A 27,809-nucleotide genomic window follows, 5' to 3' on the forward strand; every position below is an offset into this window, starting at 1 on the left:
GCGGCCTGGCACTCCCCAAGCACCGCCCGGGGGTCCGCCCCTCACCACACAGATGCCTCCCTTGCACCCAGGGGCCGATCTGGTCTGTGGGGGCCTGTGGCTGTGGCTGGGCAGCGCCCGGCAGGAGGGGCCTGGAGCCGAGGGTGCACAGCCTCACGGCCATCGCCTCTGCCCCGGCGACGTCTTCCCAGCGCCCCGCACAGAGCCCCTGCTCTTTCAGTCTGAGGTGGGACAGGCATGCACCTGCCTCCCCCTGGGCTCTTCTGGCTCGTGTGCAGTCCTGGGGGAGCCCTGGCCCCCTCGGGGTCTCCCTTCCCTCACTTGGAGGCGAGGGGGTGGAGGGCAACACCTCCGTGCTCTCATGTGGCCTCCAAGTCTGGAGACGTTGTGGGGAGCTCGGCCGGCCCAGCCCCTCCTGTCGCCTCCTGCACTCAGCTGTCCTCTGAGGAGACACACTGGCCTTTTGCTCACGCTCTTCTCCAGGACTAGAATCCTTTCAAAGCCAATCTGATAGGATATCGACCATTGGGCACAAAGGCCGACCATTGCCCCTAATTTAATTCCCGACTTCTCAAGAAGGGGCCTGTTGTGCAGACGGCAGAGTCTGATCCGCAGCGGGGAGGCGGCCTGGTTGAGGAGAGAGCCGGGATTCATGAGGTGCCGCACTGAGGCGTGACCAAGGAGCTGGTGCACTTGTTTTGTTCAGAGCCCTCGGTGGAGCGTGGGCGGAGACGGATGAGCGGAGCCCAGCCTGGGGCTGCCGGCTGTTAGGGGGGCGGGGTGGGGGGGGCCGGATCCGCGGGTCCACACTGCCATCCAGCGGCGGGAGGAGGACGTGTGTCTGCAGCAAGGAACGTGGGGAGTCGGCTCGACAGATGCTGGGGGGAGTTCTTTAGGATGGTGTGTGTGTGTGCGTGTGCGTTTGGGGGGAGGGGAGAGGAGGGGGAGCAGTTAGAGGCAGAGGGGGAGAGATGCTGCAGAACAAAGGGCAGCAGGCAGGCAGGGAGGGAAAGAAGGAGGGGCTCTGGCCCCCAGACCCAGGGGCGCCGTGCCCTTCAGAAAACCCTCAGCCATGTGATTCCTCCTCCTCAGCCCGAGCGCGTCCCCAGGGCGGTGGTGGCCATCTAGAGCGGATAAACAAAAGGCCAGTCAGGGGAAGGACTGGTGGTTCTGAGTGTCAGAGGAAGAGAAGCTCTAGGAAGGGGAAGGGATTAATCTCTGGTCCCAGCATCCCTGCACAAAGCTCGGTCCAGGCCGGGGACAGGGAAGAAGACACGGGGGTGTTTCCGCGGGGCAGACTCGGGCCCCTGACGGGTGTTGTGAGATGGCCCATCATTCTTCTCCCCAGGGCAGCATCGTGTCCTGTTCTGCCTCACTCAGACTTGAGCAGGCTCTCGCTGTCTGCCCATGCCAGCCGGCTACCCCTGGGGACTATTTGGGCAGTGTGCCCACCTTGCTTCCTTGGGGGACTGGGTGGCAGGCGAGGATCGAGGGACAGTCACCAGGCACTTTAATTCAGCAGATCCGAACCAGGGGTGGGAGGTGTTTCTTAGCCATAAGCAAGAAAATCCGAGTCTGGCTAATTTAAGCAGAAAGGGGATTTGTTGAAAGGTTTTTGGGAGTTCACGGGAATTTTGGAAAGACTGGAGAGCCATGGGGGGCCATGTGGAAGGGAACAGAACCCATAAATCATGCTGCAGATGGGCCCGCTGGGTCCCTCTGTGCCTGGCACCTGCCGCGGCTCTTGCCATACAAGTTGGCTGTAGTCACTGGGTTGGTTCCTCACTGGCTCGCCTCCAGAGTCTAGAGGGGCGGCTCTGTTTGGGTACCTAGTGTTCTGGGGCCATTTTGTGCATCTGCACAGGTTGTGCACTGCACAAATCCAGAAGCACCATTTCATAGAACTACCACACATGGTGGTGGTGTGTGTCTGTGCCCGAGCTATGAGGGAGGCTGGGAAAGCACACAGTTTTCAGTGTCTCTGGTGGGAGGAATACGGCTTTCCAAGGATGAGCATATACCAAACGTACCGTATCGGTTAGTTTTTGCTGTGTACCCATTAACCGTGATTCTAGGGGTCAGCAACTTGGGCTGGGACCAGGTGGACGGTTCTTCTGGTCACGGCTGGGCTCACGTGTCTCCCGGCACCTGCTGGAGGGGCTGGGGTGGCTGGTCTGGGGTGCCTCGGCTGTCAGGCTGTGATTCTCATCTTCAAGTGACCGGCCCGAGTGTGTTCGCAAGGTGGCAGTTCCAGAAAGGAAGAGTGGGCACACAATGGCTCCCGAGGCCTACGCGTTGAGCAGGACAACGTGGCTCTGCCCCTTCTACGGCTAAGTAAGTGCTAAAGTGAGTCCAGATTCAAGGGCCACGCGTGGTGTGAGGAGCACAGGGATGTGGAGGATTGTGGCCACGTTTGCAATCTGCCACCCACAGGAAAAAGGGCAGATATGGCCGAAAATGAGTATAGAGGTCCATCCTGCCAGGACGGTGGGATCAGGAAGGACGTTGCAGGTGGCCAGCATGGGGTTTGGCACGTGTAAACAGGAGGAAGGAGCCCCCGAGGGGACCACCAAGCTGCAGGCTGTGTCTGTTCCTTTATCTCTGTCCCTGAAGGTGCAGCAGGCCCTGCGAGCGGGGGTGGGGCCCGCCGCTCAAAAATCTCCTCGGGGCCTGGGAGGAGGTTGGGGCACAAGGTGGGTCGCAAAGGCAGAAGTTTCTAGCATCACCGCGGGGCTCACGTGCAACAGGCTGCTCCTGGCGATGCTGTCCTGGCAAGGCCGTCAGGCCATGCTGGGGGCGCTGAGCCCAGCCCCGGTGACCCCGAGGGCCCGCGCACCTGCTTTCATCCACTGACACCGAACGCACGGAGGCAGCACCCCGATGCGGGGCGAGCCCGTGTCTCCAGTCTCGCTGTCTCTGGGCCACCCTCATCCCCAACCTTTCTCGCCCTCGTCATTCCCCAGCAGGCTCCCTCGCCGGGATTGGCCATCCACTGCTGTGTAACAAACGACCCTACAATTCAGCAGCTCAGATGTTCTCCCGCAAAGCTTCTGGGGCTCAGGAACGGGGAGGGCAGCTGAGCTAGCTGGGGGGTTCTGGCCCCGGGCTCTTCTGGGGCTGCAGTCAAGGTGTCCGCGGCTGGCTCTCAACTCCAGCCTCCGGGTAAAGGGTCTGCTGTCGCCCCTCCCACGGCCCCGACAGGCTCCTCTGTGGCTCGGGGCTCCGGGACCACCACTCTGCTTGCTCTGGTTTTCCTCCTCCCTCCCCAGAGCACCTAGAAGCACGTGCACAATGGTGGAAGGGCTCTGTGTCCACGCCCAGCATGTGGCATCGAGCACGTGAAATTCAATGAGACAGAGGACGTAAATTTTAAATTTCATTTAACTTTTATTACATTAATTTAAATTTTATTTTCATTTATTATTATTTTTTTTATTTATTTGAGGGAGAAAGAAAGAGAGAGTGCAAGAGAGAGCACAAGCAGGGGGATCAGCAGAGGGGGAGAGAGAGAAGCAGACTCCTTCGCTGAGCAGGGAGTCTGACATGGGGCTCGAACCCAGGACTTCGAGATCATGACCTGAGCTGAAGGCAGATACTTTACTGACTGGGCCACCCAGGCATCCCTTAACTTAAACTTTAGATACGATTTTAAGTAGCTAGTGGCTGGACAGTGTGGCTTGCAGAACCTTGTTCTCCAGGTGTGGTCCCAGACCTGCCGCTCGGCATCACCTTGCTGCGTGTAGAGGTCCAGACTCCTGGCGCCTCTCAGATCTGCAGTCAGGACCCGCACGTTAGCAGGCTCTCCGGGGCTCGGATGCACATCACACTTGGGGAGCTGGGCTCCAGGTGCGGACAGGTGGCTCAGGCAGCCTTCGCTAGCCCCTGAGCATCCCTCTCGGCTGTTCTCCATGCCGGGGCCTAGACTTGGGTCATGGGTGAAGGGAACATCAGGACAGGGTCACAGGGTCACTTCTGTTAATTTAATAAGGCACCACCTGTTATGTACAGAGGCACAGATGTGGCTTGTGTTCTTAAGAATCCCTCTGGAAGGCTGGACGGACGTGTCAGCACAGACCTGAGGACGTGGAGCCAGCCAGAGGCCGGGGAGGTCCCTGGAGGTGGCCTGCTTCCCATCCGGTTTGGTTTCATCAGGGAGAGCTGGGGTGCAGGAGGGGAGAGGGGCAGGCCAAGGCTGGTGAAGAGACCAAGGACGATGACAGACTGTCACCCCACACTACCCACCCTCCAGGCCTCCCAGGCCACGTGCTCGGGGCCACCTGGACGCGCCGAGCTCCTGCTCCCATTCAGCTGCTCATGACTCAAGGACCTTGGGTAGATCTCTACCTCCTGAGCCTCAGTTTCTCCATCTGTGGACCAGGACACGACCGCTCTGGGGGGGGGGGTGACAGTGCCATCAGCTAAACACCACGCATGCTGGGGCTGCTGCGCTGTTCCCACCCCCCTGAGAGCTCTTTCTCCGGACCGTGGGCTCCGAGGCAGGACCTGCGCCTGCTGCACGCCACGAGGAGTAGCCCCTCTCATCAAGGTCCACGGAGTCCTTTAAATCATGTGAAAACTCGGGGTGCATCTGCATCTTCCCGGGGCTGAGGGTTCTTTCCCCAGAGGCTGTCTTCTCTAGAACCATTACTGGGTGTGCAGAATAAATGCATTTCCCGGAGGCTCCTGGACACGAGACTGGGTGGGACGGCTGGAGGTGAGGTGGGGATTTCAGGCTCAGGCTAGTGGGGATGGTGGGGGTGGCTTTTGTGGGAAAGACCAGGCCCGGCTGTGGGCCCCCAGCAAGGCTGTTGCAGAGACTCCCTTGGATTCTCCAGGGAGGGGCCGCTCCACCATCGTCGCGCCCCCTCTCCCCACAGCCCTTGTGACATCACAGAGGCATGGCCAATCTCTGGAAAGTTCTGTATTGCTACGTGAGGCCCTTATGAACTCTGTCCTGGCTGGCACGCGAGCACCATGGGACCTTGGCTGGCTTGTGCGGAGCAAGAAATCCAGTCTTAAACACTGAACTTGGGGTTCCTGGGTGAGGTTGGGTGCTGTTTATACATAACTTCCTATTTTAAAGCTGTCCTTGCCGAAAGAACAGGTAGTGGAGAGACTCGGAGTGCAATGAGCCTCTGACAGTGTTGAGAGGCAAGGACCGGGCCCAGCGGCGTCTGTGGACTGCAGGGTGTGCGTGGGGCCGGCCTGACGCCGGTGGTGTTTCCAGAGCCCATGGCCCGTGAGCTGCCGGGCTGGGCCCTGCTCTCCCCCCGGCGCTCCGCTCCCCGCTCCTGCCCCTCCACGCCACTCTGTGAGTCGTGTGACTTTGGTCTTCACCCAACGCCGGCAGAGCTAGGCCTGGCGGTGAAAGAAGCTTGTGTCCACAGCAGAACCACACTCAGAGCCAGGCCCGAGCGCGTGCGGCTGCTTACGGCTCGCCGGCCACACCAATCGCTGCTTAAACTCCCTCTAGTTTTGTCCTGAACGTGAATAAACTTCTTTTGTCTCACAAAAACCTCATACTTTTAGCCAAAGGCTTCACTAGGAGTCCCCGCCGGTGACGGCAGTTGCCGAGGATCGCTGAGAGTCTGCTCCCACGACGGTGACTCCTGTGGGCATAGCCTGGCCTGCTGGTCGACCCTCCCACAGTCCTGCACTCACCCTGGGCGTCTTTTCTTATTTTAAGGCAAATCCCAAAGGGAACAATAAAGCATGAACGGTGCTCGAGAGTATGAAAGGTGCGGCGGGACACGTTCGGGGTTTGTGGTTCAGGAGAGAAACTTAGACACAGACTGCGAGGTCCACCCAGGGTGGGGTGTGTGGTCAGGCCTGCGCAGTGCTCTGGAACCCACGTGGGAGGGGTCCCCTCTTTCCTTCGGCACATTTAAAAAAAGTATTTTTTAATTTTAGTTCCAGTAAAGTTAACATACAGTGTTGTATTAGTTTCAGGTGCACAATGCAGGGATTCAACGCCTCCGTACATCCCCCGCTGCTCCTCACAGCAGGTGCCTCCTTCATCCCTGTCACCTGTTTCCTCCTCCCCCATCCCTCACCCCTCTGGTGACGTCAGTGTGTTCTATACGTCAAGAGTCTGTTTCTTGGTTTGTCTCTCTCTCTTTTCCCTTTGCTCATTTGTTTTGTTTCTTAAATTCCACGTGAATGAAATCATACGGTACTTGTCTTTCTCTGACCAACTTATTTCACTTAGTATCATACTCTTTGGGTCTATCCATGTCATTGCAAATGGCAAGATTTCATTCTCTTTTATGGGCGAGTAGTAGTCCACTGTGTATACTCACCACGTCTTCTTTATCTTTATTCATGAGTCGAGGGACACCGGGGCTGCGTCCATGTCTTGGATACTGTAAGTAATGCAGCTCTAAACATCCTGGGGAGTGACTGTTTCTGTATCCTCTGGGTGAATCCCCAGCAGTGTGAGGGCTGGCTTGTAGGCTCGTTCTATTTTCTTTCTCACATTTCTATCCTGAGGCTGAGAGACTTTTCATACCACGGCCTTCGAGGATGTCTGGAAAACACACATAACACATTATGCAGCTCCTAGGGAAACAGTGAAGACAGTGCTGGTTTCTTCGTAGTTAATAAAGGGGTGGGGCTGTGGCTTCACCCCAAGTCTCGTTTGAAACGTGTCCCCTCCCCTTTCGTTACTGTGTGACGCTGGGCAAGCACCCTGCCTCTCTGGGCTTTTCTGCAACTCTCCGGCTGGCATGAGGAAGGCAGGAGAACAGGTGTGAAGATGCGGGGTTGGGGCTTAAAGACATCCGCTGTCTTCTGTATGCCCCGTCTCGCACTGTTACACTTATTTTATGGAAATCGTGGCAGGAACACAACTGCAACCCAACCCAGACCTTGAGTTGGCAGACAAGCCTCGAGCCGACCAGTGGGGGTGGGGCCTGGGCTCGACCCGCGGGGAGGCCAGGGCAGCCTCAGAGCGGCCAGCCGGGCATTTGCGGGGTTAGGGGCTGGCTGTTCCCAGACAGGTCGGCCTGGGGTCCCCGGGTGCACCTCTCTGTGTCTCTGAAAACGGGCACAGCTCATACTGGCCTCCAGGATCCGATGGGCTTCGCTGTCTCTCCCAGAAGCTGAGAACTCTCTGCATCTCTCTTGCCTCTTTGGTGATGGTCGCTTCTCAGTTGTGAAGTTTGAACGAACAAATGAGGATTTGTGTTAGTGGTGTTGTCACATATTCTCGGTGTCTAACCACAGTTCGTTATCTTACGGTCTGTAGGTCAGCAGTCCAGCTGGGCTCGGCTGATTTCTCTGCTTGGGTTTCTGTGGTCAAAGTACCCGCTGGCTGGGCCTGGCTCTCAGGAGGCTCTGGGGAGGGGCGGCTGGATCCGCTTCTGTGGTTGTAGGACCGAGGTTCCTGCTTCCTTGCCGGTGTGAGATGGTCCTTGCCGTGGGCCTCCGTGGGGGCACGCAGGGGCCTCCTCTCTCTTGGAGCATGATTCAAACCTTTGATTCTTTCTGACTCCCGTTCTGCCTGTGGTTCTTATGCTTCCAGCCAGAGAAAGGTCTCTGCTTTGACGGTCTCCTGTGAGCAGACCGGACCCACCTGGATTACCCAGAATTACCTCCCTGTCTTGGGATCATAATCACATCTGCAAACTCCCCCTTGCTGTGTGATGTCACATGGTCACAGGGCCAGGCATGAGGGAGCCGAAGAGACGGTTTGCCTTGTTGGCGCTTCCCTGCATTGATGAGAGGTCGCTGAAGAGTTCTAAGACCATGACTGAACATCGACCGTTGTGTCTAAATTAATAAAAAGGGATATTAAGACAATGGTGCTCCCCTACAACATGCACTGTTGGCTAGAACCTTCTCCAGCAATGGAAATCTGTCTTCTGTGCTATTCGGTGCAGTGGTTACCGGACACGCCTGCCTTCTGAGCATGGAAAATGTGGCTGGTGTGACCAAGAAACTGAGTTCTATATTTCATCGGATTTAAACCGGCATATACAACGCGTGGCAAACGGTTCCCATCTTAGTGCAACCATAAAGCACCCGGCCAGTGTTATGCCTTTTTTTTTTTTAAAGATTTTATTTATTTATTCATGAGAGACAGAGAGAGAGACAGAGGCAGAGGGAGAAGCAGGCTCCCCCTGGAGCAGGGAGCCCGATGCGGGACTCGATCCCAGGACCCTGGGATCATGACCTGAGCTGAAGGCAGACGCTTAACTGACTGAGCCACCCAGGCGTCCCCAGTGTTATGCCTTTTGCACACTTAGGACCTGGTACTGATGGTCTCTGCGACCTCCAGGCCTGACCTTGTGCACAGTAGTGGGGAGGGGTGTGCACAGGGGTGGAGCAAATCGTTGCTGGATTTTACCTGCACCCCCCCCCCCCGGCTACCTCTGTGACACCGTATAGGGGTTTCATGCTCCTTGCAGATTTATCTCCTGTGGTGCTTCTGCGGTGTTTTACAAAGGTCTGTTGTTTTTCCTTTATCTTAGTGAAACACATGTAAGTGGCCTGCAGCAGGCTCCTAGCTGCAAATGGAGCTTTAGCAACAGAAGGATGAAGTGTCTAAGTGACTGAATCTTGGGGGCAGCGGGGCAGGTCCCTTGACAGAAGCGGGGGAGCTCGCTGGCTGGGGGGACGCCAGGGCGTGGGGGTGGCGGGAAGGCTGAGGCAGGAGCCTGCGGAGAAATCTCTGCCCCAAACCGAATTCACTTCTGCCAATGAAAACAGACATGTCCGAACACTAGGCTTCATTTGGAAAAACGGACATCGGCCTCGAAAATGTCCACCTGGTTTTTCGGAGCTCTTCAGTGAATGCACATGCATTTTAAGGGGCTCGAGGAAAGCGTGTTGATCCAGCTGGCGGGGCAGGCTGTATGGCCTCCCCCTGTATGACCACAGAGGCCGGGGCCGGAAAGGTCCTACCTCACCACAGCTTCGGCCACAGAGGGCACTGTGACCTTGACTAATGCTTTCTCGAGAGGAGCTTCTCATTTATTTATTTGCCAAATGGAAACATTCATTTGCAGAAGGGAGCTTTTTTTTTTTTTTCCCCCCTAAGAAGTGCTGAAGTGACTGATTGTCTAAGTTGAGTGTCAGGATTCGGGGTTGGGAGCATGGATCCCTTGGAAAAACATGTAAAATGCCTGCCTGTCTGGCTCTTTCCCCCACAAACCAGCAGCCTCTGGTCCACGCAGGTCATTCGAGGCACATCGAAGAAAAAGATCAAAGAGCAAGGATGAAAGGAGCACCCCCTTCCTGCTGCTCTCTGGCCAGCAGGGAGGCAGGATGACAAGACCCCCAAAGCCCCTGCCCCGCGTTGCCATGACACCTTGCTTTTTCCATCAAACTGGGTAGCTGGGAGAGGGGCGTTAAGTTGTTGACTTTGGCAAAATGTTAGCATGCTCTGTCCTGGTGCATATTGAGCTCGCTGCAACTGCCAGGAAAAAATATGGAGCCTTTTCAAAAGAATGACCAGGTAAATAAAATGTTTTGTGATTATTTAAGAAAATTAAATATGTGACAAGGCTTTGTCGAGCACCCATGGCTGGCCGGGCACCGTGTGGTTTTGTCTGGGACTCAGGACAGTTCCTAGCCTGTTGTTGTCGGGGGAAAGCCTGGAGAGACCCACAGGCGTGGCCAGGCGGCCATCTGTGCCGGGCCTGCACCTGGCGGGCTGGCCCCGAGCTCTGCGGTTCTGAGCCCGGGTGCCGGCCGCTGGAGAGGCTGGCCGAGCCTAAGCCGGGACCCAGCAAACTTGCAGAGCGCGCTCCACGCAGAAGCCCTGTGGTGCCAGGCTGTGCGTACGGTGTGTGTCTGCCTCCTGGCTCAGTGTCAGTAGTGGGGAATTGCGTGGCGGTGGAGAGGTGAGCTCTGCGCTCCCCGCACAGTCAAGGAAAGCTCTCTGTGACGGATGGTTCTGTGCGTGCACTGTCCCCCACGGAAGCCACATGTGGCCACGGAGCCCTCGAAGGGTGGCTAGTCCAAGGAGAAACTGCCCTGTTAATTTTATTACATGTATTTCATTATAATTACATTATACAATTAAATTATTAGGTGTATTAAATGGCCACGCAAGGCCAGTGGCTTCTAGGTCGGACAGTGCAGGTGCAGACGGATGTCGTCCTCCAGCTCTGTGGGTCCTGCAGCCCCATCTGCCTGCATGTCTCCCCTGCCCCTCCTTCTCCTCAAGCCCCGGCTCAGGAGTCCGCCCCCACAGGGAACCCCTGGGCCCCCGAGGGTCCCAGAGCGCTGTGAGGACATCACTGCCGTCTTGATCACCAGCACTGCCTGCTGCTGTGTCCACGTCCTGCCCTCCGCCGTCAGCCCCGGGAGCAGGTGTAACCGCAGCGCCTGGCTCAGGGCCTGCAGGTCACAGGACCACACACGGTTACGGAATGAGCTCACCCACCCGTCTGTCACCCCCCACGAGCAAGCACTGTGCTACGGTACTGTGTATGGTGCAGACGGGAGGGGCCTGGGCCTGCCCTCAAGACACTAGTGCTCCACCAGGGAGACAGACGTGGAAGTCAAGGCAAGGACAGGTGCCGGGGGGCGCATCTCCTCCGGCCGGGGCAGCCGAGTGGGGGGTGCTGGGGAAGGCTGTCCAGGTGAGGTCTTCCAGGGGGAGAGGGAGCCGGCTGGGCGAAGGCGCGAGGGCCGTTTCGGTCGGGATGCTGGGCGGAGGGGGGAGCACCACATGCTCTGTCGGTTTAGTGTTTCTGGAAGTCATCAGCTGGGGTTTGGGGAGCATGAGCCTCGGGAGGTTGGAAAGGCCCCGTGTGCCTTTTGAGGGCTTCTTCCAAGGAGCCGGTGAAGGGTCGGGACAGGTGAGGGACCCCTATGCGTCCGCTCGCCTGAGCTTTGACCTGACGCATTTGTGGCGGGCAGGTCAACCCCCGCACAGCAGGGACTCCCCTACACTCTGCCTTCCAAACAGCCTGCGGCTACAAAGCAGCAAGGTCTTCCCCAGACCTTTTAGGTCCAGGGCTGGGGTCAGAGACCAGGTGTTTCACTGGAGGCAAATTATATTCAGAGACTGAGACTGTCCTCACCAATAATTTATTTAACACAGGTTCACTGTGGAAATTGTAATTTCTGATAATAATATTTCACAAGCCAAGAGCATACAGGATAATGTCTCCTAATGAACACATCCTGAACCAATGATAGGTTAATTACACTATTGTTCCGGGCAAGGGGCAGATGAGAGGAAGTAAGTCCAGGTTTAGGTGAGGCGTCCTTTTCTATGAGGCTGTTCTTTGTAGAGTCAGTCCTTCCAACCAAAAGCTAGGGGCCCCTACCAGCGTGGGTCCCTGTAGCTGGTGGGCAACGGCGTGGTGTTGGCAGGCAAGGCGGGGTTAGTATCCCGGGCCGTTGTGGGGCTCGCACCCCGCCCACGAGGAGGAGCCTCGCCAACGCAGGGGCAGAGGTCCCTTTTCCCCCGGAGACTGCTGCCGGGTGAACCACTGCCGACCGGGGGGAGCCGGAGGGCTGCCGCGGGAGCAGGGGTCTAGTTCTCCGGAGCGCTCCTGAGATCAGCCAACGCTCGGGTAAGTCCTCCTCGGATTCTCGACGTTTGAGGTCTAAGGGTCGGCGCCGTGACGCCGCTGAGCCTGTCAGCTGTCGAGCCGCTGAGTGCTTACTGACACCAGGTGTCGGCGACGAGGCCCTGTCACAGCTTCCTGCACGCACACACATTCACCCTGAGATGAACACCTCGCTCATGTCGTAAACACGTGGGCTTGAAATGGTCACAGAGCAGCCAGCCGCCACCATCCGGGCATGGTGTCCCCTCCCGCCTGCAGCGTCCCTGGGTCCTGGGAGACGTAGGGGTGGCTGCAGCCTGTTTTGCTCAGAAAATCCATTTTACACCTGTTTTCCTGGTGTGATTAGCAGCAACCCCCTCACTCTCAAAAGTGTCCAGCTTTCGGTTGGTAAGTGACCAGGCCAACCTTCCAGCAGCGCATCCTTCGGTGAGCCGGCCAAACCACGGGTGGCCATCGCTCTGCTTGTGAGACAATCACAAAGCCCCGTGTCCTCCATTCTTGGAAAGGAGAGCTGCTGTATTTTCTTGCGAAGCGTAAGAAGTTAGCACCTCCGCATCCAGATGGTGAAGGGGGTGAATGGAAGGAAGGATGGAGGAGGCAGGTGGTGAAGTCTAGACATTTAAAAAGCACACATTGTGGGTTAATTCCTATCGTCCCTCTCCCCCTGGCAATTCCACGTTCCTTTTTACTGCATCTTGTAATGTTTCACCAGGGAATGGAATAAAATGGTTTTTAATTTATGGTTATTTCATCTTGACTTCTTTCTTCATTTGTCTAGATTTTATTTGCAACGGATGACTTTTTTGCTCCGGCGGAAAACCTTATAAAGGTATTGTACATCAGCATTCTGCAACGTGGAGTGCTGAGGCAGAACCATCTGTGCAGTTAAAATCCACTGGGGTGCTGGGGATGGGAGTCCTGGAATGTGTGCCAGTGAATTAGCATGTTAGAACAGTAGAAACCAGCTCCAGCTCATGCTAAGACACGCTGGAGACAGACGGGCACCTGACACAGGGATTTGGGACTGCACTGCTTTATGGGGAAATTACTGAGATCCTCGTATTTTGTCCTCTGTCTAACGTGGAGTTCGTGATCTGTAAACTGTGCAGGGAAGAAAACTGGCACACATCTCGAAAGTCTGGAAAATGTTATCATAATTATAAAAGTGTAGGACATACTTACTAAAAACTGAACAGAAAGCCCAGAAAATGCTGACATATAGAGGGAAGAAGGGAGCCTCAGCTAGAATCCGGCAACCTTGTCACACCAGCTGTGGGGTGTGAATTCTTGCGAGTGGGCGGACAAGCACAGTTGTGCACAGCGTTCACGCCCACGCACACCGAGTGTGACTGCAGCCAGAGTGTCTGCCCGCTGGCCAGCATGCTGTACTCCGCCGTGAGCCTCCGCCGTGCTCACTGGCCCTCCGGTCAGTCTTCCTGGGCGGGAGCTAGCCAGGTCTAGAGCATGTTAAGGGCATCTTGTCAATTATATGAACTTACTCCTCAGAGAAAATGATAATAAAATGAGGAACAGAGATGTTGATTTACTTGTTCTAGGTCACACAGCTAATAGAGGTCAAAGCTCTGATCATTTTGCCATATGTCTTTCTATAGGAAATTTAAATGCATACACGCCTCGGCCTAGCTGTTCCACAGATTGATATTACTTGCATAAATAGGCAAAGATATGTAGAAAATAGTCATTCCGGTGTTGTCCGGATGGGAGAAAACCAACTAAATGTCCACTGATGGGGAACTGGTTAAAGAGCCCATGATATGAGCTTCCAGATGTGGAATACTATGTGGCCACTAAAAAGAATGAGCTAGTGCTCTCCACGCATGCCGGCAACGGAAGGTTCATGCGTGTTGTACGTACATAAAACAGTGTTTAAAAGGATACACACTGAATGGTGAAGTGTGGTTGTCTGTGAGGTGCTGGGCTTGGGAGGGGGATGGGACAAAGAATGGGGCCTTTTTCTTATATTACACTCAAGTATATATATATATTCTATATACACTTACAAATCTGCACACAGGTGTGTACATATATCCGTATAATATGCGTGTGTGTGTACATAGGTACATTTCCTTTCTGAAAACAAACAAACAAACCACAGATAAAGCTAAGGTCCCTCTCACCACCCACTTTAATGCCCATCCACTCCTTCCCTTTATAGAATTAACACTACTGCGAGATTGGCACATTCTTCTAATATATTTCATACTTTTAAATAAATATATCTGTATATAGAAAGTAGTCCTGCTGTCTGTTTTTAAATTTGTATACATGTACTTATAAAGTACTTAAGGTTCTGTGACATGTCGCATGGGATGTGCGCGTGTTCTGCCCATGCAGAGGGGCACGGTCTGGTGGCCCCTGAACTGCCCACCACCGGGTCCCTTTCCTGTGCTGACACACATTTAGGTTGGTTAAATTTTACCTACGATGAACATCCGTGTGCAGGGATTGGCACACGTGCGGGTTTACCCCTGGGATGGGGCTTTGGTGTTCCTTTTCTACGAGCTGATTTGTCCTCATTTGGTGAGTACCATTTTTGTGAAAGTGCTGTTTCCAGTCGAGTCGCGAGTTTCCTTCCATGTCGATCCGGTTGCCATGGCAGCAGGACAACAGTGCACCAGCGAGGACCCCCTGCCACCAAAGCTACACCGAGTACCAGGAAGCTTGGGGCTGAGCGAGCGCTGGGCTTCCCGTGGGTGGTGCACCCCCTTTTCTCTTGCTGGGTTCGCAGCAAAGCTTCTGAATCCCCTATGGACACGGGAAAGACTGGAGTTCAGATTGTCTTTAGATGTGTTCGGATTGTAACACAATTCAAATGCCACCAACTTGGACATAATAACGCTAAACAAATATTGGGCCCTTACCATATGCCAGGCACTGCTCCAACAATTTTAATGCTTGCCATGACCTCAGAAGGAACACGGCACTGTATCTCTGCCCTTAACACACAAAGAAGCTGAGGCACAGGAGGTCGGGCATTGCGTCTGAGCACGTGTGGACCTTCGGTTTTGCCCCACATAGCATCTCCACGGGGGCCCAGCCTGGCCCCAATACCAATACCGCGTGTTCGTGACTTTGTTCTTTTCCTCTGCACCTGCTGGGGAGGTTTTCCTAAGCAGAAACATAAGACTCTCCTTGTACTTGAGTTGATGTAAAAAGTGCAAATGTCCCCCAGCTTGGCCACCCACCAAGCACAACAATTTCTGAGTCTATGCTATTGATGGGGGCTTTCACACGTATTATTTCAACCTCATAACAGCCCTGCAAGGGATGTGTTCACCATCCCCGTTCTTCAGGATGAAGCAGTGGGGGCTCACCTATTTGTCCAGGGGCAATAAGGGGCTGAGCTGAGCCTCACACCATCCTGTTTTTCCCCCTGTGGGCACAGAGCAGCTCTGAGGGCTGGGGTTTAAGTGTTCAGCTGGGCCCTAGCATCCAGCCTGCCACTTACACTCTTTGGCCGGATTCCTTGTTAAGCAGTCTTTTCTAGGTTGCTTGGGAACTCTGTCCTCTCTGTCTTTGCTCCTTTCAGGATGCATATAGGCTGCAACAGGGAGCTGCGTGGTTTGCGGGGCCGCAGAATGAACTGTGACGGGGCTTTACCTATTGCTATCAGCAGTTTGTTCTGTGTATTGAGGCCCGCCCACAGAGAAGCAGAATTTCGTTCTCTGGAGGTGGTACAAAGATAAGAAGGCACCCCCGATCTAGAATGGGGTCCCTGTGTGTGAAGGTAGTAGCAGACTCCCCTGTACCTACCTAGGAGTCCCACAGAGTCCCTGCGGGCATGGCCCACCTGTCCCTTTGGGGTGGGAGTGGATATGCCGGAAGCCCAGGCCCTCGCATGGGTGTTAACGATGGACTTGTTGTGCATCTTTGCTTTAGAGTGACAGCCCAAGCTTCAAAGTACACGAATACACTGAGTTTGGGAAGTGGATGGATGGATGGGAGACCAGAAGGAAAAGGATTCCAGGTAACGAGATCTCTCTTTCTTTCACTGCGGTGAAGCTTAAACACGGTGTTGGAAAGCCTGTGTGCATTTCCGGTCACTTGGTCACGGGCCCTTGGAATGCTCCGTATCTCGGATGACCCTTCTGAACATTAGGCTCTGAGGACGTAGGAAGGGGTCATATGTGCACCGGCAGGCGGGAAGGAGGGCGTGCACACCGCTGGGACATGTCGGTGAGGCTGTGGGGGGCGGCGAGGACCTCCCCGAGCGGTGTGGCTCATTTGCGGTGGGCCTTCACCCCCGTTCCCTGGGGCAGGGGCTCTTATCCCCACGTAGCTGCTGTGGAATCAGCCTCACTCACTCAGCCCCGGTCCTATCACTGCACACGCTTCCTGTCACCTGAGGATCTACTTTTTCTCATTGCTACTCATCAGGCTCAATCAAAATACTCCTTTTGAAGTTGAAGGAATGTCCGTAAAAGCAAACTAATCCAGCATTAGGCTAATAACTGGGGTTTTTTTGGGGGGGGGTCTGTCTCAAGTATTACAGAGATACTGGGTATTTCTAAGGTACTCCAGACACGATCAGATTCCAATGAATCTGGGCATTTAAAGGTGGGTCTGCATCGGACTGCAAGTAACCAAGAACTACTTGGTGATCTACAACTTGGAGACTTCTTAGACTTTAGCAGACGCAGGGGGCTGAGCTGGGTGGGGCCCCACAGGAAGTCCCCAGAGCCTGAGGTGACGGTGAGCAGGCCGCTTCTGGAGGCCCAGCTCCACAATGAGCACCTGGTGAGCTGGGTGGGGTCTTGTCTACACTGTGCACAGTCACAGTTGACCTTTTTGGAAGCTGATCTCGCAGTTGTAGAAACAAGGCTCAGAGAGGCCAGTTTTTACTTTGGAACCAGAATCCGGTCTCCCTGGATCCAAGGCCTATATGCATGTCCTGCTGTGATTGGAACACGGGTTCTCATGGGGCACGGCGGCCAGCCACATATGGCCATGTTATAGGAGATCTTTAAGTCACAGCTGAGAGTTAACCTGTGTGCACTTTTCTGTGGCAGGAGGAGGGTGCTGCTTGTTTTCATTTCAGTTCTGTTCAACCCCACGCTTCATCTAACGAGTTAAACCTGACGGGATGTCCTTGTTCACGTCTCGTAGGTCATGACTGGTGCATCATCAAGCTGGGGATACAAGGGATTATCCGAGGCTTCGATGTGGACATTTCTTACTTCATGGGGGATTATGCTCCTCGAATGTCAATTCAAGCAGCAAACTTGGAAGAAGGTGCCCTGGGAACCACCGGCCCCCAGAATGAGCACTGTGGGGTTGTGGGGTCATCTGGCCCAGCCCCCTGATGTGCACTTTCCATCCAGACAGGTTCAGCGACTTGTCTAAGGCCACTTTACTGCCACGGAGCTGTAGAACTTGGATTCCCAATAGAGTGTTCTGTGATCTTTGATTTTTAGCTTGACCAAATGTAGAGTTCATTATGCCCACACTCTTGAGGCCTCACCTAGAGGCATACCCTCCTGGCACCGTGAGGTTTGGGGAGAGGTTGCAGGGGAGGGTGGCAGGCAGTGGGCTACCTGGACAGTGTGGCGCCACGTCTGGGCCAGCTCTGGACGTGTGGTATCAGCTTCTTTTCGGTTCTCCCAGTGTGCATAATGATGCAGTAGCCACAGGGTTTTCGGAGAGGGTTCCTTGCTGCTTTGTGGGATGCTGGACCACATGAATCACACAGGCTCTGTAAGTTAGACCTGGGTTTTTATTCCTTCAATTGGCATAATCTGAAGTTGGTCCCGGCATTATTATTATTATTTTTTTAGAAATAGGTACCATTATGTGTGTGCATATGCATGTACTTAGGGAAGATAAATCAGGACAGTTGGCAAATTTACGCTGAGAGCATTGCATCGGTAGCTCTGAACGAGGCTCTGTGGAAGGATGGGCCCTGCTCCTGATGACAGTGGGGGAACCTGAAAAGTTAGGGGATGATGGAGAGATGCTATTCTGGAGACAGGAAATGACTAAGGACAAACAGTAAGATTCCTTCTGCAAGTTCAGCAATTGTCCCAGATATTGCCCAAATATCAATTCCAAGGATGCCAGGGGTGGCGGGGTGGGGGGGTCCTGTTTCTGGAACTGGCCTGGCAATGTTCCAGAATTTCCATTGATCCAACTTCTAAAAACTCTAGTCATGATACATCTGTTGCAGTTGGACTTAACCTGGAAATGGTATGTATTATTTTGACAAGCAAATGTCCTACCATATGTTTTGCAGGACTTTTTGGGATTACTTAGTGTTTTAAATATCGAGGAACTTCAAGTGTGTCTATTACTTTGGTCATCTGACACTCTGACTTAGGAAATGTCATCTTTGGGTTTATTTGACAGAATGAAAATGAACATACAGCCCACTATGAGACTATATTCTTTTTGATTTTGAACACGAACCATAACCCTATTGGTCAATCTGCCTTCAGATAAACAACCAGAAATCCCACAGAGAGGAGTCAGGACAGGAGTGGCAGCCACGCCGGAGGAGTTTGAGGCTGTTGCTGAGGTGAGCCTGCAAACAGGATCCGGGGACCTGTCATGGTGGTTGGGACGGCAAGGGAACTGCTCTGTATGGCTGGCCACGAGGGTGCTTCTTTGGGACATTCAACCCAGGTACACCTCCCCTCATTTACTGGCCTGGCGTGACTTTGCAGATGCTTCTCGAATGGTTCATGCAACCCCCGTACGAGGGAATGCCATGGCCCGTGTGAGGTCTGGAGTAGTGTGTCTCAGGGCGCTCTGCTTACCCATGATCATCCACCGGATGCTGCCCTGATGAGATAAATACAGAAATCCACAGTAATAGCTTACATACTTCTTATACAGCAGTTTGACAAAGCAAACTTTATGCCTGATGAGTTTGATAAACAACTTGGGCTTGTGTTTTGGTACATTCTTGTTTTTTAAAGTTTGTCTAGTAATTAATTTATACTCTGTTTTACAAAAATGTTGATCATAACAGACTGGAAAATAAGTAACAACAACAGTTTAAAGAACAAGAATCTAAAGGAAATGGTCACAACATTCAAGTCACTGGTCAACCCCAGGTCTCAGGGTCCCTGAGGACAGCCCAGTTTTTCCTGAATGTTCACATAACCATTCTGGTTTCTTCTAAGAATCCCCAGAGGGAATCTCAGATCTTGTCCTTCGTTCCCAAACCCCCCTGCCTTTTCTCCTGCCACCATCACCCAGTGGCTATTTTGATCAGGATGAAAAAACCCTCAGGCCTTTTTTCTGTTTAGTAAACCCGAGACTTAATCTTTATTAGTATTTTTATTAAAGTATTTTATTAGACATCCATCATCAATTTTTATTCCAAAGTATCTCTATCCTGTAGGCCCTACGTGAGCACTAGGATGAGAAAATTTACCATTCCCCGGAGCCGCTGCTAACATTTTTATATTTATTGCTAGCTGAAGTCCAATGACTGGAACTACCTGGTCCCTATGACAGAGCTTAAACCAGGAAAGCCTGCTTCCAGCCACAATTATTTTCCTGTCAATTCCCAGCAGAGATGGAGTCACGTGAGACTCAACATTTTCCCGGGTAAATATGATGTGGACCCATCTGTCGTTCTGTGGCTTCTTTACTTAATGTGGGCATATTTCAGAGTGAAGTCACTCATCGCTCTAACATTTTAGGGTTATAATTTGCCCTTTTTGTGCTCTAGGAAATTCTTGTTCCAACCCAACCATCGTTGGTAGTTATTGAAAAGGCATTAGGTCAATTAGGATATGATGGAACTGAGCTGTATTAGGTTAAATAGCTTCTAACGATTTCTATTTCACCGGGCACACTAGCAGATCAAGTAGTGTGTGCAAATATCCCTCATTTTCTTTTATTTAACAGCTTTATTGTAATGTAATTCACATACCATGCAATTCACCTACTTGAAGTGCACAGTTCAGTGGTTTATAGTATACGTCAGTATATGGTTTAAAGTCTACAGAAATATACAGCAATGTGCAACCATCACCACAGTCAATTTTAGAAGGATTTATCACCTCAGAAAGAAATCCTGTACCCTTACTATCAACCCTCATCTCCCTCAGCCCTAAGCAACCATTAATCTACTTTTTGCCTTGACAGAGTTGACCATTCTGGACATTTCATATAAATGGTCTTTTGTGACTCGCTTCTTTCACTTAGTGTGTTTTCAAGGCTCATCCACGTTGTAGCATTATTAGGAGTACTTCATTCCTTTTCATGGCAGAATAATATTCCACCGTACAGATAAAACACGTTGTTTATCCAGGTCATCAGTTGATGGACATTTGGGTTGTTTCCACCTGTTGGCTACCTAGGGATAATGTTGCTATAAATATTCCTGTACAAGTTTTTCATTTGGGTATATATGTAGGATTGGAATTGTTGGGTCATATGATAACTATGTTTTTAATTGTTGGGAGGAACTACCAGATTATTTTCTAAAATGACTGCATTATATTATATTCTCACCAGCAGTGTGAAGGGTTCCAATTTCTCCATATCCTTGTTAACACTTACTATTATCAGGCTTTTTTATTGTAGCCATCCTAGAGGATGTGAAGTGGTATCTCACTGTGGTTTTAATTTGCATTTCTCTAATGACTAATGATGGTGAGCATATTTTCAGTTCCTTACTTTGGCCATTTGAGTATGTTTATATATGCATGTGTATATGTACACATGTATTTATAAACATTTTTTTTTGAAAAGTATCTTTTGCCCATTCTTAAGTTGGGTTTTTGTTTTTTATGTAAGAGTATGTAAGAGTTCTTTATATTATCCTAGATACATATCCTTTACTGGATATATGATTTGCAAATATTTTCTCCTGGGGTCCAAGTATAAAGGGGAAGGAAGCAGTAGGACAACCTGATGGGGCATATAGGATGGCAACAGGTTGCTTTAAATGAGTCACCCTCAGAACATGGAGGGGCATGTCTAATATCCTTGATAGTTTTCATTAAAAGTGAGGCTGGATATTAACTCTGTAAAGAAGAATCTTATTTTTTAAAATATCAAGTCAGCTTTACACTCAACAAACAAGTATCTTCTATACCATCAAAGAGGATCACCGTGTCCAGTGAACCAGAGCAGTGGTGCTCATAGGTTAGCTTCTGCTAAATTACTCCCTCTAGTATATTTTTTAGGGTATTATGCTAACATAGTCTGGTTTTATTTATTGTAAATGTCAAGACTGTTCTACTGAAATTTTTTCAGATCATTCAGTTTCATCAAATTTTTCATGTAAAAATATATAGGGTTTGGTTTCAGTAGAATACTCTGATTAATGAAAAATTCTATATGTACAAAGCTTGCTCCCATATTCTAGGAAGTACTGGCCAAACAAATAAAAATATTCACTTTATGCCAACATCAACTCACATTATCTGATTCTGCTCTACAGACCTAATCTTGGCTGCTGTGGTTCTCAGAAACGATCTGGTTTTGTGAATATTATCTTTTCTATTCTCAATCGCATTGCTAAGCAATATGTTGTTATAAAAATAAAAACATAATGCTCATGTATGAGTCTGTGTAGGATTTAGCAATGCTAATTTGCGGCATCAAACATTATATCTATGGTGAATTTCCCAGTTTCCTTTTGACCTTCTTGGAGTTATTAATCCAATAAAAAATGTGAGCACCTACTATGTGCCAGGACCAGTTCTAGATAGAGATGATAGAGATAGATCATTATTCTGGCTTTCAAAGATTTTATACTCTGGTTCTGGGAGACTGATATCAGCAGGGGCTTAAACAAATAAAGTGACAAGATAATTTCAGACTGTGAATTGAACTCTGAAATAAATATGGGAAGGGATGGTACACCCGACCTGGGGAATCAGGCAGGGCCAGGCAGAGCTGGAAGGAGGTAGCTAGAGAGTGAGAGAAAAAGCCTCTCTGAGACCATGACACTAAAGGTGAGACCTAAAAACAACAAGTTGTCTTTTGGAGAGCTGGGAAAGTTGTTCCAGTACAAAGGAATGGTAGGTGCAAAGGCCCTGGGGCAGTAGAGTTGGTGTATTTGAGAAATAGAGCAGGCAGGATGTGGAGGGCTTTGTCATTTACGACCCACAAACAGCCACCTTTCCAAGTGAGAAATAACTATGTCCTCCTTCCTTCTTAGACGGTGGAATTGCACGTCTTAGAGTATATGGTACTGGACAGAAAGACTGGACTGCAGCTGACCCCAAAGAACCTTTTGACCTAGTGGCCATCGCTCACGGGGGTGCCTGTAGGATTCAGCAATGCACACTTTGGGCATCCAAACAATATGATAGGTAAGATGATGCTCTGGGAGCTGGCCTTTATTTGGGATGTCTGGGCATCAACATTAAGCACCCTGTATGGTATGAATGATTTAAGAGGAAGCACAGGAGTGGATGGGATTAACCATCGACACATAGGGTTTGATGCCTTTATGATGTGAAGTAAATCAATAGAAATTTTCCTTCCTAATTTTGGCCTAAAGGGAAAAGTAAAACTTACTAACCCTCTGGCTGTATGTGAATTTACCAAAACATTAAGTTGAATGAAAATGATTTGTGTAGCAGTGGTCAGGTGCATGGAATCTGTGATTTAATGACGCCAATGCATTCATCCTCACATTTAAGATAAAATCCTGTGATGTTCCCCTTAAACCATGTCATTCTCGGCAGGAGTTGGAAAGGCCAGGTCTGTGGCAGATGGCTGGGAGACCGCGAGAAGGCTGGACAGGCTGCCAGTATTAGAGGTAAGGAGTCCAAAACAGCCACAGAAAAGTTTTCTAAATCTTGTTTTAAATTTACATCAAGGGGGACGCCTGGGTGGCTCAGTTGGTTAAGCATCTGCCTTCAGCTCGGGTCATGATCTCAGGGTCCTGGGATCGGGTCCCGCCCGCATCGGGCTCCTTGCTCGGCGGGAGGCCTGCTTCTCCCTCTGCCTGCCGCTCCCCCTGCTTGTGCTTTCTCTCTCTCTCTCTGACAAATAAATAAAATCTTTAAAAAAAAAAAATTTACATCAAGGAAATGCTTATTTCAGAAAGCTCTCAGGCAATGTTCCAGAAGTAGTTCTCCCTGTTTTCCGGATCCCCTGCTGCCTCAGTGTACCGTCAGGGCAGAACCTGGAAGGCCCCCATGCTGGCCACACCAGCCACTCTAAGGCATCACTGCTCTGTCCTTGTTTCTATATTTTTTTTATTTTTAAAATTTTAAAAATATTTTATTTATTTATTTGAGAGAGAGAGAGAGAGAGAGTGAGCATGAGCAGGGGCTGAGGGAGAGGGAGAGGCAGACTCCCTCCACCAACATGGAGCTTGATCCCAGGACCCTGAGATCATGACCTGAGCCAATGGCAGACGTTTACCCGACTGAGCCACCCAGGTGCCCCTATTTATTTATTTTAGAGTGAGAGACAGAAAGAGAGCACACAAGGGGGTGGGGAGGAGCAGAGGGAGAGGGAGAGAGAGAATCCCCAAGCAGACTCCCCACTGAGCGTGGAGCCTGACTTGGGACTCAATCTCCTGACCCTGGGATCACTACCTAAGCCAAAATCAGGAGTTGGATGCTTAACAGACTGAGCCACCCAGGCACCCCCCCAACCCCGTTTCTTTAATAAAGAAATGCAGATCTACAATTTAATGATAGAAAACCCATGGATAAATTTGTTGGTCAACCTGGAGAAGAAAACACCAGTTGAATCATTTTGTTTTCTGTGTGCCCTTGGATGAGACCACTGTGGATGTGTGACAGATCGGGGTCTCTTGAGATTACTCAGCTGTTCATTTTGGCCAGTGACTAATGTGAGCTGCAAAAGTCAAAACAAAAGCAAAACAAAACACCTTTCTGTGTGTTAATCCCACTGAAAACTTACTGGTAAACCCCCTTTCTTGGGTCAGTGTTCATGTCAACCAATACTTCCAAAGAAAATGAACATAATCCCATTGCCAGAAACTAAGGTTTGGGTGCAGATCATTTATTGGTATGGATTTGACCAAGAACATAACTACTTTGAAAGATCAAAACAAACTGATCAGAGGACCAGGGGCTCAGACACAGACCCTTCTACATGAGTTTACGTCGACATAGAAAATCCTATTAAAAATTTGTAAAAACTTACCAATTACCCAATAAGCTCATGAGTCCAGATGAGGCATTTAAGGAATAATAGGCAAAGAGACAATTAACACAAAATGTAATTTACATATCAGGGCCTAGGAAACACACTTTTATAGTAAGAAATAAAAGAAATATCATAAATACATGTCAACATTTTTCACTTGCTGGTTTCCAGAATTAGTTTCTCAAATGGCACTAAGCTGGCTTATCTTTTTTTTCTTCCTCATCATTCTTCTCTCATCATTCCAGAATGACGAGAACGGCATTCTCCTTGTTCCGGGTTGTGAATGGGCAGTTTTCCGATTGGCACATCCTGGAGTAATAACTCAAATAGAAATTGATACAACACATTTTAAAGGTAAGTGTAAGGCTGTCAGGAAGTGCATATAACCAGTGTGCTGGTTATAGAGATAATGTGGTCCTGTGGGCGTGGAGCTCAGGATGGTGGGCTGGGGACTCAGCTTTTACCCTCAGCAGATGTGAGGTTTTGAGCAACTTCCTCTAACTCTTGGTGCCCTACTTTTCGTCTTTATAAAATGTCAGAGTTCAACTGGATGACGCCCCCAGAGTCAGACGAGATTCTGTGAAGACTCTTTACTATAGGGGCCCTGGATCTCACTTGGAATGAGTGTGAAATAGCCTCTGGTTAGGACATGAGAAGAACTGGATGGCGTCTTCTTACTGGGGGGAGGGGGACGAAGCAGATTGGTTGGGGATGACCATTTCCACTCCAGATTGGACTTTTAAGGCAGGGAGCTACACATTTTCAAAACCATGCCCTTCCGTTAAAAAAAAAAAAAAAAACATTTGCAGAAGCACCCCTGATATTCGAAACCTACTTTCCTATGAAATGTATACATGTGTCATTATATCGACAAAGTTCAAGAGCGGATATTAAACCTTTATACTGTCGGGTGAAATTTTCATACGTACTGGATTGGGTGTCTTGTGATTGTTTAGTTGTCAGTAAATGGTGGCAGTTTATACTCCTATTTTGGATGCCTTGATGTTTAAATGTCTTGTGAATCATTGTGACTTCACTCATTTACCACGCCAAGACACAATATATATTTAAAGTGAAGCTCTTCTTCAGTGGTAGTGGATTTAAGTGAATTATTTCAAGTATTGATCATTGTGACCTATTTTTGGAAGACTACTTTAGATCTGATTGTCGGGTCACTGTTTTCACTTTTCTTTTTTTTTTTATTATGTTCAGTTAGCCAGCATGTAGTACATCATTAGTTTTTGATGTAGTGTTCAACGATTCACTAGTTGCGTATAACACCCAGTGCTCATCACCATACGTGCCCTCCTTAATACCATCACCCAGTTACCCCATCCTCCCACCCCTCTCCCTTCTGTAGCCCTCATTTTGTTTCTGGAGTCCAGAGTCTCTCACGGTTTGTCTACCTCTCTGATTGCTTCCCATTCAGTTTTCCCTCCCTGCCCCTATGGTCCTCCATGCTATTCCTTATGTTCCACATATGAGTGAAACCGTATGATAATTGACTTTTCTGCTTGACTTACTTTGCTTAGCATAATCCCCTCCAGTTCCGTCCATGCCAATGCAAATGGTGGGTATTCATCCTTTCTGATGGCTGGGTAATATTCCATTGTATATATGGACCACATCTTCTCTATCCATTCATCTGTTGAAGGGCATCTCGGCTCTTTCCACAATTTGGCTATTGCGGACATTGCTGCTATGAACATTGGGGTGCATGTGGCCCTTCTTTTCACTACGTCTGTATATTTGGGGTAAATAACACAGCTGATGAAGAGCTCATTCTGGATCAGCGGTGATGTCAGCTCTGCTTTTTTCTCGTGGTTTGTGGATGCTTGCATTTCTGGTGCTATCTTTAATCCATGGGTGTCTGCATGGATAGTTTAAAATCACTTGTTAATTTTGTGAGTGATAGTTTATTTAAAACCAGGTAACAATCAGGAAGTCCGTGTAAACGGGGTGCCTGACTGCACTGTCAGGAGCTTGCTGCTGTCTGCTCTCCAGTTTCTGTGCATCACGTGAGGACAGTCGTGGAGTGGGGGGCGTGCCAGGATCTAGCTGTCCTCTCAAATACACAAGGCCTAATAGATACGCATGTATGTGCATAGATATTAGAGAAATAGAAACAGAAATAGTGGCTTTCATGTTCTCCTCCTGCATCTTTTGGGTTTCCGTGTGCACCCGGGAGCGTGCTCACCCACCTTGGAGGTCACTGTTTTAAGAGATGAGCTATAGGGGGCATGAGAACAATGCATTTTTTTTTCTGTCAGGTTCTTTTTTTTTTTTTTTTAAGATTTTATTTATTTGCGAGAGAGAGAGAACACAAACAGGTGGAGTGACAGGCAGAGGGAGAGGGAGAAGCAGACTCCCTGCTGAGCAGGGAGCCCAATGTGGGCCTCGATCCCAGGACCCTGGGATCATGACCTGAGTCAAAGGCAGACGCTTAATGCCTGAGCCACCCAGGTGCCCTTCTGTCAGGTTCTTTATCAGCAACCCCTCCTCTGCTGATCTTAAAGTCTTAGGGGATGCCTAAAGTGGTCTCCCCACAAAGAGTGTGGCCCTCCAACCCCACTGGACACAACCCTGATGAATTCCAGAGAGAAGAGAGACTCAGGACCCTGCGTCTCACCTGGGGAACAGTGAGCACACCTGGAATACAGCACTTGGGTTGGTGCTGCTCACTGACTGGTTGACTTAGCTCGGTCTCTTTACTTCACGTGATGACGTACGATACCATAAGAAAGTATCTTCCAGCTTCAAAATAGTTTCAGATGAACCACACAGCCCCATGCAAGTACTTAACTGCAATCTAGGGTGCTTATTGCCTTCAACTTTCAAAGTAAAATGCTGCACATCCAAACCCCAACATGCCAGCTGGCTAATGATGTCAGGTCGATTCTGATTCCTCTGAAACACACACCTACATTTCATCAGGCGATCCAACCCCATCCCTGCTGGGTGCTTTCCTTCTCTCACATACGTCACACCTTTGCTTCTGTTCGGAGAGAACAATCTGTTCTTTGCTGGGTCTTTGATTTGATTAAAAAGTCTAAGACCGTATAAGCCAAAGTGCTGAGTATAAACAGAATAGAGAGAGTCACCCTGCGTTTGCTCTGACAGGCAATTCTCCCGACAGCTGTAAGCTGGATGGTTGTATCCTGACGACTCAGGAGGAAGAAGACATGATCAAGCAGAAGTGGGAGCTTCCGGACCATAAGTGGAAACCGCTGCTGCCAGTCACCAAGGTGTGGCACCCATGGGGAGCTGAGCAGGCTGGCCCCCAGCCTAGCCGCATCCCTCAGATTTGCTTTCCAAACCTTCTGATCGGCTTCACAGTAACACGGACAAGCTTCTAAAAACTGTTATCTGTGCATTTATGTCATGAAAACACAGGCTCTAGTTCATACCTTTGCATTTCTAACAACCAAGTTTTGTTTTAAATCATCATGTGCAAAGAATATATACATACTTCCATATATATGTATATGGAAGATGTTTCTGCAGTATATTAACTTTTTAGAAGGGATGAGTAGCATATTTAAAGCTATAACAGCATGTCCTCTTGTGGGATGGATGCTGAGATGTTCCAGAAGCGTCCTCTCCCATCCAGTGGGAGGACAGTCATTTGCGGGTCAGAGTGGGGCATGAGGGTTGCTCCCACGGAGTGGTGGGTGACGACTTCTGGGAGGTCACTTACTTTCTTTTCCTTATCAGTGTAAGAATGAAGAAGTTCATTAACTATTAAGAACCACAAACATCATGGACCCAAGTGTTCATGTCAGTAATCCCTGGGCTTGCGATCCCGACTAGCTTTTCTCTGTGGTAAGCCAACTTACTATCAGTGAGTAACTGTCACGGTTCATGGGCCCTGAGTCCACACGGACAGATGGCTCGGCGGGCCAGCCCATTTGGGCCCCACACTGCGTTACCACAAGGGCCTCTTCCCTGCCTCTCTTTCAGTTCTCCGCCAACGAAAGTCACTTGTTCGACAGCCTGACCCTGGAGCTCCGGGATGTCATCACGCATGTGAGGCTCACCATCTCCCCCGACGGCGGCGTGAGCCGTCTGTGACTCAAGGGCTTCCCCAGCTCCATCTGCTTGCTGCGGCCCGGCGAGAAGCCCATGATGAGGTTCTCTGTGAAAGCAGGCTTCCGAGCCAACCTCTGA

At 50.4% G+C, this 27,809-nt stretch overlaps 1 protein-coding gene across 1 annotated transcript; it reads left to right on the top strand.

Moving 5' to 3' along the window:
* The first annotated feature begins 2,520 nt into the window (after window positions 1–2,520).
* On the top strand, window positions 2,521–27,809 carry LOC118007271 (probable allantoicase). Its single transcript, XM_035000257.1, is given in 12 exon segments — window positions 2,521–2,637; window positions 12,307–12,357; window positions 15,429–15,516; window positions 16,656–16,781; window positions 17,981–18,060; window positions 18,968–19,100; window positions 21,670–21,778; window positions 21,780–21,823; window positions 22,202–22,275; window positions 23,888–23,996; window positions 26,763–26,887; window positions 27,603–27,809. Coding segments are annotated over 12 exon segments (1,263 nt in total).

This window comes from Mirounga leonina, unplaced genomic scaffold (genome assembly GCF_011800145.1).
Source record: "Mirounga leonina isolate KUSES-001 unplaced genomic scaffold, KU_Mleo_1.0 Mir_117, whole genome shotgun sequence".
Lineage (NCBI taxonomy): Eukaryota > Metazoa > Chordata > Mammalia > Carnivora > Phocidae > Mirounga > Mirounga leonina.